The sequence below is a fragment of the Lupinus angustifolius genome, unplaced genomic scaffold (assembly GCF_001865875.1).
Source record: "Lupinus angustifolius cultivar Tanjil unplaced genomic scaffold, LupAngTanjil_v1.0 Scaffold_94_13, whole genome shotgun sequence".
Lineage (NCBI taxonomy): Eukaryota > Viridiplantae > Streptophyta > Magnoliopsida > Fabales > Fabaceae > Lupinus > Lupinus angustifolius.
Genome location: NW_017724623.1, coordinates 15,369 through 31,061, shown reverse-complemented (window position 1 = coordinate 31,061; position 15,693 = coordinate 15,369). Strand labels below are relative to the sequence as shown.

Below are 15,693 nucleotides of genomic sequence, written 5' to 3'. Positions count from 1 at the left end.
TTTTTCATTCACTTCCTTCTCATTCATATTATGGATAACAAAAGCTATCAACCCTCACCATTGTTGACTACTAACACTACTACTAGTAGAAGTGTTGGAAGTAGCAGCAATACTCCTCGTAATAACAACAGTCCCAATCTTAGGAAAATGAACAAGCATTCAAATAATATCTCCAAACCCATAACAAAAAATGTCTCCAATAACAACAACCCCACCAAACCCATCACCAAAAATCATAGCTTTGATTACAAACATATGCTTACTCAGGTAGAAACACCTCTTTCTCCATCTGTGTATAGAGTCACCAAAAGTGAGTTCAAGGATTTTGTCCAAAAAGTCACTAGTTGCACCCCAAATATAACTGCACCACCACCACCTATCAATAAACCAAAACCCACAAGCACTCGCCTTCAGAGTATTCGCCCTCCGCCACTTATGCAGATCAACAACCGCCAATCGCTGCCGCTAGACACCGCCTTCGCTGGCCCCATTAACCTTGTCAACGTCATGAACCCTATCAACCCCATCATGGATCCTATCAACAACGTTAACGACGCCATTAATGTTGCACCTCAGCCATTGTCTCCACTGCCACCACTTCCCATTGTCGACGTTGGTGTTGAGTCTCCGATCACCTCGTACCTGCGCTTTATCAATGAGTCAATGATGTCTTCTTCGATGCCCATTTTGCCCCCAGGCATTCTATTTGCGCCTCATGCTGATTAAGTAAGGTTTCATAGCTTCTTCCCAGCCCTAGGTGGAAATAATGGAATGGCGTTAGATCTGAATGTTGTTGGTTATGTACATAGCTAATGGCTTCAGGGTGCATGCAAGGAGAAAGATTAGGAGTCCCCCAATGTTGTTTCATTTCATGTCTCGGATCAATCAGATATTAACACATAAATAAAACGAAAACTTTTAAAAACAAAAAGTAACATTTTCATATTATTTGTTATAATCTGATTGACCTGAAACAAGAAATAATACACCATTGGGATAGATAATTTGTGTCTTAAGCAGTGGAGAATGGAACAATTTATATTTACTTATGATCTTTATTATATATTTGGGGATGATAAATTATAATAGTTGTCATACAAATAAAGTGAGATGATGTTGAACTTTTCTATCTTTTTTTTAATTATTTAGTTCATCAAGATTATGTAACATGATTCCTGTATCATGGACGTTTGATTATGCAGTCCTTCAAAAAATTCATCTAATTATGCTCAAATTATGCATCGTTACTTTTTTATTTGAGTATGGTGTTATCATCATTTCATTTTATATTACAATTTTAGATAATTCGGAGAAAGTTAACTAATACAGTCGCAATTTTTTCTGCAGTATATTTTTTATTATTAAGGTGGTCAAAAGATATATATAAACTTTCTTATTAAAATATTAATAAGGTGTAGGTCTAATAATATAAATTAATTTACATATCTAAAAATTATATTCACCAAATATTTAATACTTAAGAGTAATAATTGTTTATACAACAATGATGACTTTGAAAGGAGTTAGTTTGTTACACAATGGTGATAAATAGTTCTGGTTATACTGAAAAATGGAATTACAATCATAGAAAAAAGTCATGAAGAAAAAACCTTTAAACACATATCTTGTGTTTTTTTTAAAAGAAATAATCTTTAAAAACAAATATTATAGGACTATAATAAGGTATTCAAATGACTCTCTAATCCAATTTTATGTTTGGATTATTATTGTTGAGTAGGTACTTTGGGGTTGGTTGTGTTCTTTTATTCCTTTTGCGGTTGTTCCTTTCTTGTTAACATGTTTTTTAGTTTCTGTTTGGCAGAATCAACCAAAAGAAAATTTATCTACTATAATATTTAGTAGAGGAAGTTTAGAAAAAATTGAAGGCGCTTGTTTGTTTTCTATATGTGAAAGTGAAATCATCATCACTACTTGAAAAAGGGATGGATATAAGTCAATAAGTGAAGTCAATGAATACAACATTTAAAAATAAAGCCATGGGTGATAAATGAGATGAGATCATCTCAGATACTCTAATGTGAGAGAAGATATAAATGTACAAGTTTTTAACTTATTTAATTTACAAAAACAAAAAAAAATGAATCTTTAATTTTTTGGGAATCATATATATTAGAATTTAGATTCATTATTGGACTCTTCAAGTACTCAAGAATATCCTACCTAATAAGTAAATTTGGAGTATAAAAGTCAATAACGCTAGTATATTTACTTCCTAGTTCATATTTATTTCCCTCATTACTAAAACATGTAACTTGAGAAAATTTTAAATGTTTTTTTGTATTTAATTTATGTTGTTTTTTTATTCTACTATATATTTTATCTCTTTATTTCTACATATGAAATTTTAACTCTAAAATGTTTATTCAAATTGTATTTGAGTTATTCTTATCTAATCTCTATCATTCTAATTGTGTTTATGAATTTCTAATTATCATTTGTAATAAAATCTATATTTAGAGTATGTTTCTTTGGCGACTAAAACTTAATATGTTAACATTTTTTTACTTCAATCACACTATATTTCTAATTGGAGGAATACCATATTGAATAGGTAATTAATTTGATATGATGAATTTTACTTTACCCTAAAAACTTTAAAATCCTTATATCTTAGAGATTCAGCTATTTGATAACTTTTTATCCACTCCAATAATAATGTAACAATGACAAATTTGAATTTCTTTAACAAAATTTTTGTCCATGGTTACGACTCTGAAATGTATCAAGTGACATTACTTCTATTTGGTTTTGGTAAAAATCTTTTACACTCAATAAAGCAATGATTTATGAGAATTGAATATCATTATTTCAAAAGTGATCTCGTAGTCTTCATCCAAATTTTCTAATCATTTATAATGCTTGGCGCCGTCATACGTACTACAGATATAATTTTTAAGAAAATATCTTTATGAGAATTTATACTCATTGTAATGATTTTTTCAAGACGCCTTAATTGTTTTCATGATATTTATCCCTCCAATAACTAAGCTCTTTTGTGTGTTTTAGAGTGGTTGATTTTGAGAAAGTTAATGATTCTATTAATTGGAACTTTCTTAATTATATATTTTTTAGATTTGGTTTCTCTATTAAATGGAGAAAATGGATAAATGTTTGTTTTTCTTCTACTTCTATGTATGCGTTGATTAATAGATTTCCTTCAAACCAATTCGCTATCTCAAAGGATAACAGACAAGGTGATTCTATGACGTCTTTTCTTTTCCCTATGGTTGGAGAAGGTCTTGCAAGATTGGTCCGGCAAACAAGAGTGTGGGGTTGTTTGAGGGTTATAAGATTGATAGGATGGGGGTGGAAGTGTGTGATCTTCAATTTGTGGATGACATAATTCTAATGTGCAAGCCTACGATCCAAAACTTGTGGTTGTTCAGCAGTATTCTATGATGTTTTGAATTAGTTTCAGGGTTGAAACTAAACATACAGAAACACTCTTTATTTGCTATTGTAGTGTCTAATTCATTTAATTTAGCAGCATCAAATTTCCTAGCTTACAAAATAGGAATTGTTCCATTTCTTTACCTTGGGGTTCCAGTTGGGTCGAACCTAAGGAGAATGACAACTCGACAAATCATAATTGACATGGTTTCTAAAAGACTTGCATCTTGGAAGTATAAACACAAATTTTCCGGAGGTCGTCTGGCTCATATAAATTCTGTTCTTTCTTACATCCCTACTTATTTATTATCTCTCTACAAAGCCCCAAAAAAGGTTTTGACTAAGCTTGCTACTTTGTAAAGGAAATTTCTTTAGGGGAAGAAGAGGTGGTAAATGTATTGCATAGGTTTCATGGTGGTTAGTGGTATGCAAACCTAAATCCCTTGGTGGATTGGGAGTCAGAAACTTATCTAGTTTCAATGATTCATTGTTAGGAAAATGGAGGTGGCACAGACTTTAGGAGAAAGATATTTTTTTGAGTTAAGGTGATTGAATCCATATAGGAAGATGATGTTTTTCTTGCGACTTCTAATGCAGATTCCAGGTGGTGGAAAGATCTTTGTAAAATTGGTTCTGATCATTGGATCATGGGGGTTGGTCTCATAAGAATATGTAGAGGGTCTTAGGAGATGGTACACAAACTCTTTTCTGGATGAATATTTGGGTGGGGAATCAGGGCTTAAAGGATATCTTTCCTAAACTTTTTTCTTTAGCTTTGAATAGAAGGGCAATTGTGGATGAGTGTGGTGTTTGGAATAACAATGTGTGGTTGTGAGAGGTTAAATGGAGACGAAGTTTGTTTGAAGGAGAAGAACTGTTAGTTAGGAACTTGTATGATTTGATACATTCCCACTCTTGTCAGAGGGACGCCATGAATTAGTGGAAATGGAGCCTAGATGCATCTGGGAATTATGCTGTCAAATCCACTTATCTCATCCAAGTGGATCATGGTATCTTACCTTTAGGTAACATTCTAAAAAATTGTTGGATTAATTGCGTTCCCTCGAAAATCTCTTCCTTTGTTTGGAAACTCATTAAATGTAGACTTCCTACAAAGGTATAATTATTTAAAAGACGAGTTATTCATAGGGTCGAAGATGTGAAGTGTGTCATTTGTTTGAATCATGATGAATTTGTTGAACATCTTTTTATGTCTTATGACTTTGTCGCTTCTATTTGGAAATGATTTTATTCTTGACTTTAGGTTTCATCCTCCATACCAAAATCGTTATTGGATTGCTGAAATTTGCACGAGTTAATATTTACTAATGCAAAAGGTTTAGAGTTGTGGAAAATGTTTTGATTTGCTATTGTGTGATCTATTTGGATAATGATGAATGACATAATTTTCTCAAGAAAAGCGACCAGTTATGTGCATATTCTGGATATGATGCAATCTAGTTATGGACTTGGTTAACGTTGCTAGCTAAGATAGTTCCAACTTCTTTAATTTTTACTAATTGGTGTATTGATCCTAAAGCTTATATTACTTTAACTACTAAAAAGATCAATATATGATCTTTCTTTATACTAGGTTAGCACCCATTGTACAGATTTAATACGTTTTGCTTATAAAAAACAATCTACTGGAATTTTGGGATGAAATCGAAATTCAAGAAAGAATTATAACATTTGTATTGAATGTGAGTGAAAAAACTTTGATTTAATTTTATATATTTATCTAAAAATAAATATGAGCTTATATTTGAATATTTATCCAATAATTTATAAGAACTTATTTTATAGGTAACCATCGAATCAAATGAACCTTTATTTTTTTATAAGTGAGTTCTTGTATCAAAAGTAGTATCCAAAATATATTCAATGTTAGTAATATTATTTTATTATGTGTTTAATATCTATGCATATCTTTTACTGTAAGCACATCATTAATCATTGATTTGTAATACTTTTCTTTGAAAGTCAATATTAATTAATACATGAATGATGTAGATTTACTGACAATGTAAAAAACATTACATTGTTAGTTATACATATTAAATCTTTTTATTATAAGTAGCGTGTGAACCGTCACCTCAATGTCCGTCGACTCTCATTTCCTGATTTTTTAAATTAAGTGATATGCTACAAATTTGTACTACATAGTTACATTCCCATAAAGAATAAACAAACAATTTTTTAGCATTTGCACTATTTTTTATAAAACTTCTTCCAACCTCCTATCTAATTATTCATTTGGCCACTCATTTCTTTTTTTTTGTTTCTGACATGTATCCTCGTACTGGAGGCAATAATGTTTGAGTCGGGAACATTCATAAAAAGTATGTGAGACTAACTTTCCCAACAAACATTTTTTCCATCCACAAGACTTATACCCGAATTCTTACTTAAGGGGAATCAAACATGTATTATTTGAACCAACGCCCGTTGATATTTTGCCACTCATTTCTGACATAGCATAATAATAACATTCTCAATATTAAAAGTACCTAATAAAATATTAATTCAAAATATTTGGAACTTTTTTACATTAGATGTTACAATTGCTTACTAAAGCTTATTTAAAGAGCTTCAGGCGAAGAAGTGGTTGAAATATAAAAAAATACATCAATTCAATTATTGTTACGCCCTAAGTTTTGCATTTCTATAATAATATAAATATTAAGTTAATCGTAAATTTTGAATTACCTACCTATGAATTTACATTAAATACTAGCGTGTACAGGCACAAAGTGCCTGTTGGACAATATTGTATAGTATTACACAATCAATTTTTATATATTTTATTTTTTAGAATTAGAATATATTTATGGTGTTCGATGTACATTTAATAATAATTTTTTTGTATTTAGGATAATGGTCAATTTAATGTGAAAAAAATGTAGTTAATTAATGTGTTGATGGAGGTTATTTATGATTATATAATTTTTTTTTGTAAATATTAAATAATGTTAAGGGCAAAACAGGGAGTGAAAATTACTCCATGTAGAAGTTACACTATATTTTGCCTTTATATATAGTATAGAAATATAGATATATATATATATAGTAAATATTATATTATTTCTTCCTATTATATTTAATATTATATATAAGATTGTAAATCCACTTACTCCGTTATTCTAGCCATCAAAGAACATCTAATGATTTAGATCTCTATATATAAATATCTTATATCAAATGTTAGAAAAGTGACATGTTAACTTTAATTTCAAAAATCTAATACAAGACCTCAATAATCCAACTAAATATTCACTTTTCCTCTTCAACTATAAAGATTCATCTAAGAGTCTACTATAAAGATTCATCTAAGAGTCTAGTGAATTATGAGACTAACATGGAAAATGTTTTCCATATAAGAAAAGTATGAGTCTTATATTTGCTAAAAAGATGTTAAATATTTATGAGTATAATATCTATGTGGATACATTTTTTCCGAGTGAAAGAATCTCTTAAATAACTTGTTACAACCCCACTCATCATCTCCGTCATTTAGAAACACCTCCTTTCTCCACCAAGAGCTGTTGCATTGTCACACATAAAACTGGTCAGATCAGTCCAAGTATGATACGCATTCTCTTGTAAGCACATTTTCTCTAGAAACTAGAAAAACGTTGAAAAAGACAACGTGAAATATATTGTCACCGTGAAAATTCAGTCAAACGAGTTTAATACTTGAATTATTCAGGTCTTTAAACTTCATAGAGAAAATACAAGCATTTATTGGTTAAATCACTGAAAATACTTAAAAGAACGAAAACTGGAGAAAACCAGGCCAGCAAACTTCAAATCTTCACTACTTGAAACTTACAAAGTTACAGATCATAGTTTTAAGATCATTCACTTCTCCATGTGCATTGGATACAAATGGCGCTCAAATTCAATAAAAGCAAACCTTTGAAACAGAATGAAGTGGACAATCCTAAAAAACACACTAAATTCCAACTGGAGCTAAACAAAGATTTCAAGGATTACACCCTCGAATCCCAAACAAATCAGCATATCAAATTTGCTAAAGAGATTAGAATTGTAACATTCCAATTGCTTATGATAGAAACTTCAGTGTCATTAAGAAAATAGGCAATCCAGAAAAAAGTACAAAGGAATGGACAGACTAAAAGATCTCGAATATCATAACAAAGACCTTGAATTCCTAAAATCTCAGAAGCATCGAGATTATCAATCAGTACCTTCTCCTTTTAAAAACATTATCGAGGAGTTCAATAACTAATTAGCAGGAAGACATGTTCACTGCTGTCCATCATCGTGTTTCGCTGCTGCTTCTTTGATTTCTTCTGCACTATCATCCTAAAAAACCCGCCAAAATAAAATCCAAAATCAATAAATAAGTTTTGTAAAGATAAATAATCAACAGATCAGACAAAAAAACCAAGTAAACTAAGATACACAACTTAAAAAATATCACATTACGTGTGACGGTATTTTTCTAAATCAATTTAATGAATTTGACATCTCGTATCATTGTTAAAGAAGCAAAGTATATGTATGTATCTTTATTATCCATGTGACGGTATTTTTTTAAAATATCACATTATGTGTGACGGTATTTTTCTAAATCAATTTAATGAATTTGACATCTCGTATCATTGTTAAAGAAGCAAACTCATTTAACAAGCTGTATGCACAAAGATTGGATGATGGTCCAAAAAATGTTTCACAACATCAAAATTAAACATTGCAAAAGACAATATCAAACACAAAACTGTACCTGCATGTCTGAGGTCCAAAGGGTGAGATTATCACGAAGTAGTTGCATGATCAAAGTGCTATCCTTATACGACTCTTCACCCAAAGTATCCAATTCAGCAATAGCCTCATCAAAGGCCTAGAGAATACGAAAACATAACAATAGTCCATTAGTAAATACTATACCATATATGCTCTTGCAAACTTACAACATCAATGAAAGACATGACAAAATCCTATTCAACAAGTAATCAGAACCTAGCAACAGGTAAACTTCTTCAGCATAAATGAAATTATGATAATGGAGCATTTGAAATGATCATTTTCCCAATTGAAGATCAAAAGATGACTATTCCACTACATTCAGGCATTCAGCCATATCATTGTTTTTCTTATAGCAAAAATCAAATAATCAAATGGAAAATTCAGTTAATTGAAAGAAACAATAAACAGTTTCTCTAACACGAACCTGTTTTGCAAGGTTGCACGCGCGATCAGGAGAGTTGAGAATCTCATAGTAAAACACAGAGAAGTTCAGAGCAAGACCCAGCCTAATAGGGTGAGTTGGAGGAAGGTCACCGTTCGCAATATCCTACTCGCAAAATCAAACCAAAGCATAAGAAAACAACGCAATCACTCAATTAACCCTAAATTATTACAATCAATAGAACCATAAATGGAAAAATCATGAATCGGGCGAATAAACGTAGAAGATCTGAATACCTGAGCCGCTTTATAAGCGTTGAGAGTGTTTTCAGCAGCATCCTTGCGCTCGGTTCCGGTCTTGAACTCAGCGAGGTAGCGATGGTAATCGCCTTTCATCTTGAGGTAAAATACCTTGGAGTCGCCGGAGACAGCGGAGGGAATGAGACGAGAGTCGAGGAGTTTGAGGATTCCGTCGCAGATGTTGGAGAGTTCGTCCTCAATCTTGGATCGGTAGTCGCGGATGGTGGCGACATGGTCCTCGTTGCCTCGGCTCTCCTCCTTCTGCTCGATGGAGGAGATGATGCGCCAGGAGGCACGGCGGGCGCCGATGACGTTCTTATAGGCAACAGAGAGAAAGTTACGCTCCTCGACGGTGAGTTCTTCGTTGTCGCCGGCAGCGGCGGAGACCTTCTCCATGAACTCAACCATTTCCTCATAGCGCTCGGCCTGCTCCGCCAGCTTCGCCAAGTAGACGAACTCTTCGCGGGGAGAAAGGGCGGTAGCCATTGCGAGAGAGATCTGGTTCGGGATTGAGAAATGGGAGAGAGAAAGAGAACAGAGAGAGAGAGAGAGAGAGAGAGAGAGAGAGGGGGAAGAAATAGAGAATGTGACAATTTTTGTTTGTGGGGTAACAGAAAGCGGGGTTTGCGATTGTGTTGTGTGCTTCTTTTATGCCATAGATGATTCCGTTTTTGGGTAACACCTTATTTTTAGACCCATGCATCCCATTCACAAAAACATGCCTTCTTTAGTTTTTATTTTTAATTCTCTTGTTTACCTTTAGAAAATGATATATAATCTTATAAAATTATTCTATAAACCCTCTAACAAAATAATATTTATTATTAATGATTAGTTTATAATAATATTATAAATTTTGTTATGAAAATAATGTATAAGTGGATATTAAGAATTTAAAGTTTTCATATAATAAAAATGGTTATATATATTAACATTTATTTATTCAGGATGATCTTATAAGTTTTTGGGTTTTTCTTCAAGAACAGAAAAACTCTTCCAATGTTTTTCATTACATGATGGCAAACACAAATTCATTCTTTCTGGATAGATATATATCAATGTTTAGGTCGTTTTTTATCTAATGATTATAATCTTTCCATTAAATATAATATATAAATTTTTTCTCAAAAGTCTTACGATTTCTTTCATAGTTTTTCATTCAATAATTATACCATTTAAATATACAAAGAATATCCTTTTATGTTCATAATACTTTTCTTTTATATATATATATCATCTTCTCTTGATTTATGAGTATTTGTCAGTAGAAGATATCACTAATATTTATTTTTTAAAGATAGGTTTCTTAAAAAAAAAAAAGAGGTTAGTGTAATTTAATTTCCTACAAAATGTTACTATTATAGTTTCCGAATAAAGAGAGATGCTAAATGCTAACTATATTTGAAATAAACATCAATATTCATGAGAGTTCTGTGCAGTTGTTTTCCCCATTATTGGTGTTACTATTTAAAATGACTACCAATTGCTAAAATTCTTTCTATCCAATAATAACGGTGATCACGAGTTAGTGTCGTAATTTCAAGTAAAAAATAAAATTTATTAAAAACAAATCTTCATTCACAAATACTCATGTATAACATATTAACTTGACTTATTAATTTATAAAGTGAACATAAATTAGGTGCTTAACATATATTTTAAGAATCAATTTAATCATTATATTGATGTTAACATTATTCTCCGTGTGAGAGTGATAAGTAGATCAAATATTAGAGTAGATCAAATATTAGAGTAGAAAGTTTAAAGAATGAAATGATAAAAAATGGAATATTTGAGTCTAATCCACTACAAATATCAATATACTTGCTTTTAAAAAATAAAAAATATTACTCTTGATGTTTATATTACTTATATGTAGCACTTAGTATCTCTCTACCGAATAGAGAAAAATTTTGTTGGATCCAACACGTCATATTTATATACACTCAATCATAGTTTGATAAGTCATTAAGTTGTGAGAATGAGAAAAAAATCCCTAAAAGAATCTAGAACTTAATGACTTATCAAACTATGATTGAGTATACATAAATATGAAATATTCGGGTTATCTCCAACCAAGTTTTTCTCTTATCTATTATCAAAAAATTATAATTATAGATTTTATATGAAATTAGAATTACACTAATCTCTCTTTTTAGTAAGATTAAGGATTTGTTCCATCCAAAAACTAAAGACAAATATTTTTTAGACTCAAGGATTTTTATATATTTACTATAAATGATAAACCAGCCAGAACCAACTGGATATCTTATCTTATGAATTATTAAAGGGATCAATTTGAATTTTTATGTTTGTTGGAATTATTATTTATTTTCATTTATTTGATTATTTAATTGATAGTGAGAGGAATTACTTTATTCTTCATTCTCATTTGCTGGATCAAGCTGTCAAGCACAGGGTTTTTTAGCTTGTGTGGCAGAAAGGTGTGACGCACACGCACACTCATGGCGACTGAATGCCAATGGTATAAGGTGAAATGTTTCATGCTATTTTAGTTGTGTTTTAAAGTAATGTATGGTTAATTAGTGAAGGTGTTAACTATAATATAAAACTATATGAGTTTCACTAAAATAACCGTATAATGTTTCTACTAAAATAATCACCATAACATTTTTCGGAATAATGAATTTTTTAAGCATAAGGAACAACGTGTAACAAATCCTTGATAAAGCTGCAAATCTGAATATTGCTTCTAAATTCTGATTTATGTGCAGCCAGTTGAAAGGAAAAATCCTTAGACAAGTCCAAAATGATAATGCCACAGTATATTATATTTATGGTGCTCTTAAACCAGGCATTGGCACAGGTATGGGTAGACCTATCAAAATGGGATACCCAAACGGATTTAGGATAACACGGTTTGGGCTAAACTGGATTGATATTTGTGTTGCTAGGTTTGATGTTTTGAGCTTTGTTGGTTTATTTCGGGAATATAATCATAGATTGCCTATAGTTGGTTCATGCATGGAGCAGCAATAGAGGAATCTATTCTTATTTTGATGGCGTTATGCAGGCATACAATCCAATGCTGAGCATTTTATTGATATATGCATGTTATGCATCAACCAAGAAATAAAAATGTAATAGCTGACTTTTGGCCAATTTGTCTTTTGATTGTTTAAACAATGCATGGTTTGATGAGGTTTCAGGTTTGTTGGATCATTTCTTTGATCACAAGCTGGTGTTTTCATTTATTAATAGATACCCTTGTCATTCCAGGCTCAAAGTATTACTAGGCAGTATAGAGATACAAACATAGTATACAACATACGCTAATTACCTAACTGGTGCTCCATGTCCAGGTGCAAGTAACAACAAAGTTTGAAACATGGATAAAATCCATTAGCAAAATGAACAAAGCCAACATGATTTTTAGTTTCTACAGTCCTATAGAGCCAAGAGACTGCTGGGATCTGATCCTAGTCTTTCTGAGCCGTTCAGCAATGATGAAAGCAAGCTCAAGAGCTTGAGATGCATTGAGCCTGGGGTCACAATGTGTGTGGTAACGTGAGCTCAGGTCATCAAATGTGACTGTCCTTGACCCACCAATGCACTCGGTCACATTCTGACCCGTCATCTCTAGGTGAACTCCTCCTGGGTGGCTTCCTTCTTGTTCATGCACGTCGAAGAATGCTCTCACCTCAGCCTGTTCAATTTAGTAGTTGGGATCAATAATCATAATTCTTGTTTAGTAGGATATGGGGAGGGTCGGTGAATGCAAATGATTAAATGCATATAAGTACAAGTACGAAACTTTAAAAAAGTTCCTTTTTTTGTTATCTGTGGTAAGGATGGAGCATGTTTCTTTTCTATAATAAGTTGGTATGAACAAATAGTGTACAATTCCACCTATTGATGATAAATGCAACCAAATCCAACAATGACATTTCTTACTAGCTAAAGAAGTTATAGAACCAAATAATGATTTAAATACTTCACAAACTCACCTACTTATACAACCAAACCCTTTTCCACCTACCAGTCCAACTTCTAAATATGATATAGCCTACCATTAAAGACCAATTCAAAAGCCATTAAAAAACACGATCTACTTTCTCCGAATATTATGTGTTTATGACCAGCAGATTGAAATTATTTGATTTTTATCCAAAGATTACATATTTAATACTACCCGACAAACATTTATAACCAATATTTAAAGATAGGGTTAGAAGAATTATATACCCGGATGGCATCGAAGGGGCGTGTTTTGAGACCACATGGAGCTTTGATGGTGTTCCCATGCATAGGATCGCTAACCCATGTTACAATTTGCCCTGCTCCACGCACTGCCCTGATTAGATGTGGAAGCTTAACTCTCATGTTTTCAGCTCCCATCCTTGTAATTATAGTTATTCTCCCTGCTTTGTTTTGGGGATTCAAGATCTCAATGAGTTTAACAAGCTCATTTGGATCCATCTTATCACTTACCTGTCGATGTATAAAAAACATACTTCAATAAAGCAAATAAAGGAATGAAAATCAAACACTTCTAATCTAATATGCTTGCTCAAGCTTGTTTGTAATATTAAAAAAAAGTGCAATCGGTTGATAAGAATCATGTTTGAACCTTAATTCCCAGGGGATTAGCAACTCCTCTTAGAAACTCAACATGGGCACCATCCAGCTGCCTGGTTCGTTCACCAACCCAAAGCATATGGGCAGAGCAGTCATAGTAGAGCCCCGAGGTTGAATCCAGCCTAGTGAGTGATTGTTCATATGGCAATAACAAGCATTCATGAGAAGTCCAGAATTCAGTTGTTTTCATTATGGGATGCTCCACAGTGAGTCCAGCAGCACCCATGAATCCAAGAGCCTCATCGACTCGGTGAGCAAGCTCTCGGTACCTGCCATGCCAACAACAGGTTTAATTTATCCCATGGTACACCAAAGATCAACACAAGTAGAAACTGCAAACATATACTGCAACAATCTATGTATCTGGCTCCAAGTTAAATACTGCAAAAATTAGTAATACATTAACTACTTCTTTTATGCACCATCAAGTTTAGCTCTATGTGTGCACAGTTATATAAAGTACACAAATAGGTATGCAATCTAAAAACATCGATTGCGCAGCGTGTCTTTTCAGCTCTGTTGCAGAGACACAGCTTTGTGGGAAAAAACAAGATGGACATGTGATTTCTCACCATTAAAACAAGTGAGTTACAGCAAAACACACCAGTCGATTAGAATTTCCAATGAAATTTTCCAAGTCGTCTTTGTGTGAGACATGTGACATGTACTATAAATCTATAACTATCATTATACACACACAAAAAAACATGTTGATTTCACATAGAGCCATGTTAGTTGTAGAGCAAAGATGAATACCTTTTTTAGCAATACTTCAATATGAGAATTTGTCAAAATAAATGTACATAAAAACATTTTTCAGTTAAAGCAAATCCAGGATTTTTCTTTGAACTTATTCAGACAAAATTGACCAGGACAAGCTGTACTTTTGAAGTCATCATCATCATTTATGAGATATAACAACCCAATGCTAATCACCTATGATATGTATCACAAACACAACTACTTTTCAATTATCAACTTACCCTATTAATAAAAATGGTAGTAAACAAAAAACAGTTCTCATTTAACATTTATACAGTGAGTTGTTAAGACTGTGTGCATCTACCCTCCCCATACCTACTAAATGGTAGTAAGTTAAACCTGGAGAAATGAATACCTATCTCCTTGCTCGTTGTGGTCTGTGAAGTCTAAATTCCACTGAGTAACCCTCTGCATAGCAGCATACCCTCCCGTGGCAAATGATCTCAGGAGATTCAAAGTAGCTGCAGCTTGACAATAAGCTCTAATCATCCTCTGTGGATCAGGAATCCTTGACTTCTCATCAAAAGCATCCCCATTTATGTTATCCCCTCTGTAACTCGGCAGCTTCACACCGTTCTTCTCCTCAAACCCATCGGATCTCGGCTTCGCAAACTGACCCGCCATTCTTCCCACCTAAACAAACAATTCCCAATAGATTAATGCTAATACACACCACTTTCAGGACAGGATGAAATACAATGAATATTGCTTGGATTGTGTCACTTCATTTACATGTTTTATGAGAACAAATTTTGAATGAAATTATTTGGACGACTAAAGGCCTTAAGCTATGAAATACATATATAAGATGACTGACATGCCTTATATTTTTATTATTTCATCTCGAAAACTAAACTCGCAAACAAACTCTAAAAGTACCTTGATAACAGGCATCTGGCCACCGAACATCATGACGACACCCATCTGAAGAATGATTCTGAAGGTATCACGAATATTATTGGCATTGAACTCCTTGAAACTCTCAGCACAATCTCCACCTTGCAAAAGAAATGCATTTCCCATAGCAGCCTCACCTAGACGCTCCTCCAATGTCCTCGCCTCGCCTGCGAAGACAATAGGTGGGAACGTATCCAGAGTGAGGAGGACCGCTTCAAGGTCCTCCTGACTCGGATATTCGGGCAGCTGGAGCGCCTTCTTGGATTTCCAGCTGTCCACAGTCCACTTCCGTTGTCCCACATTTGTGGTGGCAACGGAAGAAGATGATGGTTTGAGAGAATTTTCTGAGACGACAGGGTTGTTGGAAGCGTGGACAGCTAGGATATAAGGCTTGGTCTTGGACCCGGGCCTGGTAGGGTTGGTGAGAATGGAATAAGAAGAAGACGGTGATTGGTTGAGTTTGGTGGAAGAGAGTAAGGATTTGGTGGGAATGAGAGAGTTAGCGGTGGAGATAGCCATTGTTAAGGGTTTTTTCTTGTTAGGTAATGTGGCTTACTCACATGTGCCTCA

The 15,693-nt window shown here is 33.1% G+C and overlaps 3 protein-coding genes across 4 annotated transcripts; 1 reads left to right on the top strand and 2 right to left on the bottom strand.

Moving 5' to 3' along the window:
* LOC109339733 (VQ motif-containing protein 9-like) lies at nt 1–1,123 on the top strand. Its single transcript, XM_019577236.1, has one exon. It carries the CDS (start codon nt 31–33, stop codon nt 724–726), a length of 696 nt encoding a protein of 231 aa, XP_019432781.1. The 5' UTR covers nt 1–30; the 3' UTR covers nt 727–1,123.
* Nucleotides 1,124–7,213: 6,090 nt separating this feature from the next.
* Nucleotides 7,214–9,546, bottom strand: LOC109339735 (14-3-3-like protein). Of its 2 annotated transcripts, none has more exons than XM_019577239.1 (5): nt 9,436–9,546; nt 8,863–9,392; nt 8,609–8,731; nt 8,162–8,278; nt 7,214–7,740 (listed from the first exon to the last, which is right to left on the bottom strand). In XM_019577239.1, the coding sequence occupies exons 2-5, from the start codon at nt 9,349–9,351 to the stop codon at nt 7,681–7,683; spliced, it is 789 nt and encodes a 262-aa protein (XP_019432784.1). In that variant the 5' UTR covers nt 9,352–9,392; nt 9,436–9,546; the 3' UTR covers nt 7,214–7,680. The 2 variants fall into 2 exon arrangements, with proteins under 2 accessions (XP_019432784.1, XP_019432783.1); XM_019577238.1 differs by having other exon boundaries at nt 9,453–9,541.
* Nucleotides 9,547–12,076: 2,530 nt separating this feature from the next.
* LOC109339734 (phospho-2-dehydro-3-deoxyheptonate aldolase 1, chloroplastic-like) lies at nt 12,077–15,693 on the bottom strand. Its single transcript, XM_019577237.1, has 5 exons — nt 15,106–15,693; nt 14,582–14,859; nt 13,457–13,733; nt 13,072–13,317; nt 12,077–12,532 (listed from the first exon to the last, which is right to left on the bottom strand). The coding sequence occupies exons 1-5, from the start codon at nt 15,640–15,642 to the stop codon at nt 12,266–12,268; spliced, it is 1,605 nt and encodes a 534-aa protein (XP_019432782.1). The 5' UTR covers nt 15,643–15,693; the 3' UTR covers nt 12,077–12,265.

Excerpts from the sequence above, each read along its gene's own strand:
- LOC109339733 (XM_019577236.1), top strand. The coding sequence starts at position 31 with ATGGATAACAAAAGCTATCAACCCTCACCATTGTTGACTACTAACACT.
- LOC109339735 (XM_019577239.1), bottom strand. The coding sequence starts at position 9,351 with ATGGCTACCGCCCTTTCTCCCCGCGAAGAGTTCGTCTACTTGGCGAAG. Across the intron at positions 8,732-8,862 it reads ACGCTTATAAAGCGGCTCAG|GATATTGCGAACGGTGACCT; the intron begins GTATTCAGATCT and ends TTTTGCGAGTAG. Across the intron at positions 8,279-8,608 it reads CGTGCAACCTTGCAAAACAG|GCCTTTGATGAGGCTATTGC; the intron begins GTTCGTGTTAGA and ends CGTATTCTCTAG.
- LOC109339734 (XM_019577237.1), bottom strand. The coding sequence starts at position 15,642 with ATGGCTATCTCCACCGCTAACTCTCTCATTCCCACCAAATCCTTACTC. Across the intron at positions 13,734-14,581 it reads CACAACGAGCAAGGAGATAG|GTACCGAGAGCTTGCTCACC; the intron begins GTATTCATTTCT and ends TTGGCATGGCAG. Across the intron at positions 13,318-13,456 it reads CTAATCCCCTGGGAATTAAG|GTAAGTGATAAGATGGATCC; the intron begins GTTCAAACATGA and ends ATACATCGACAG.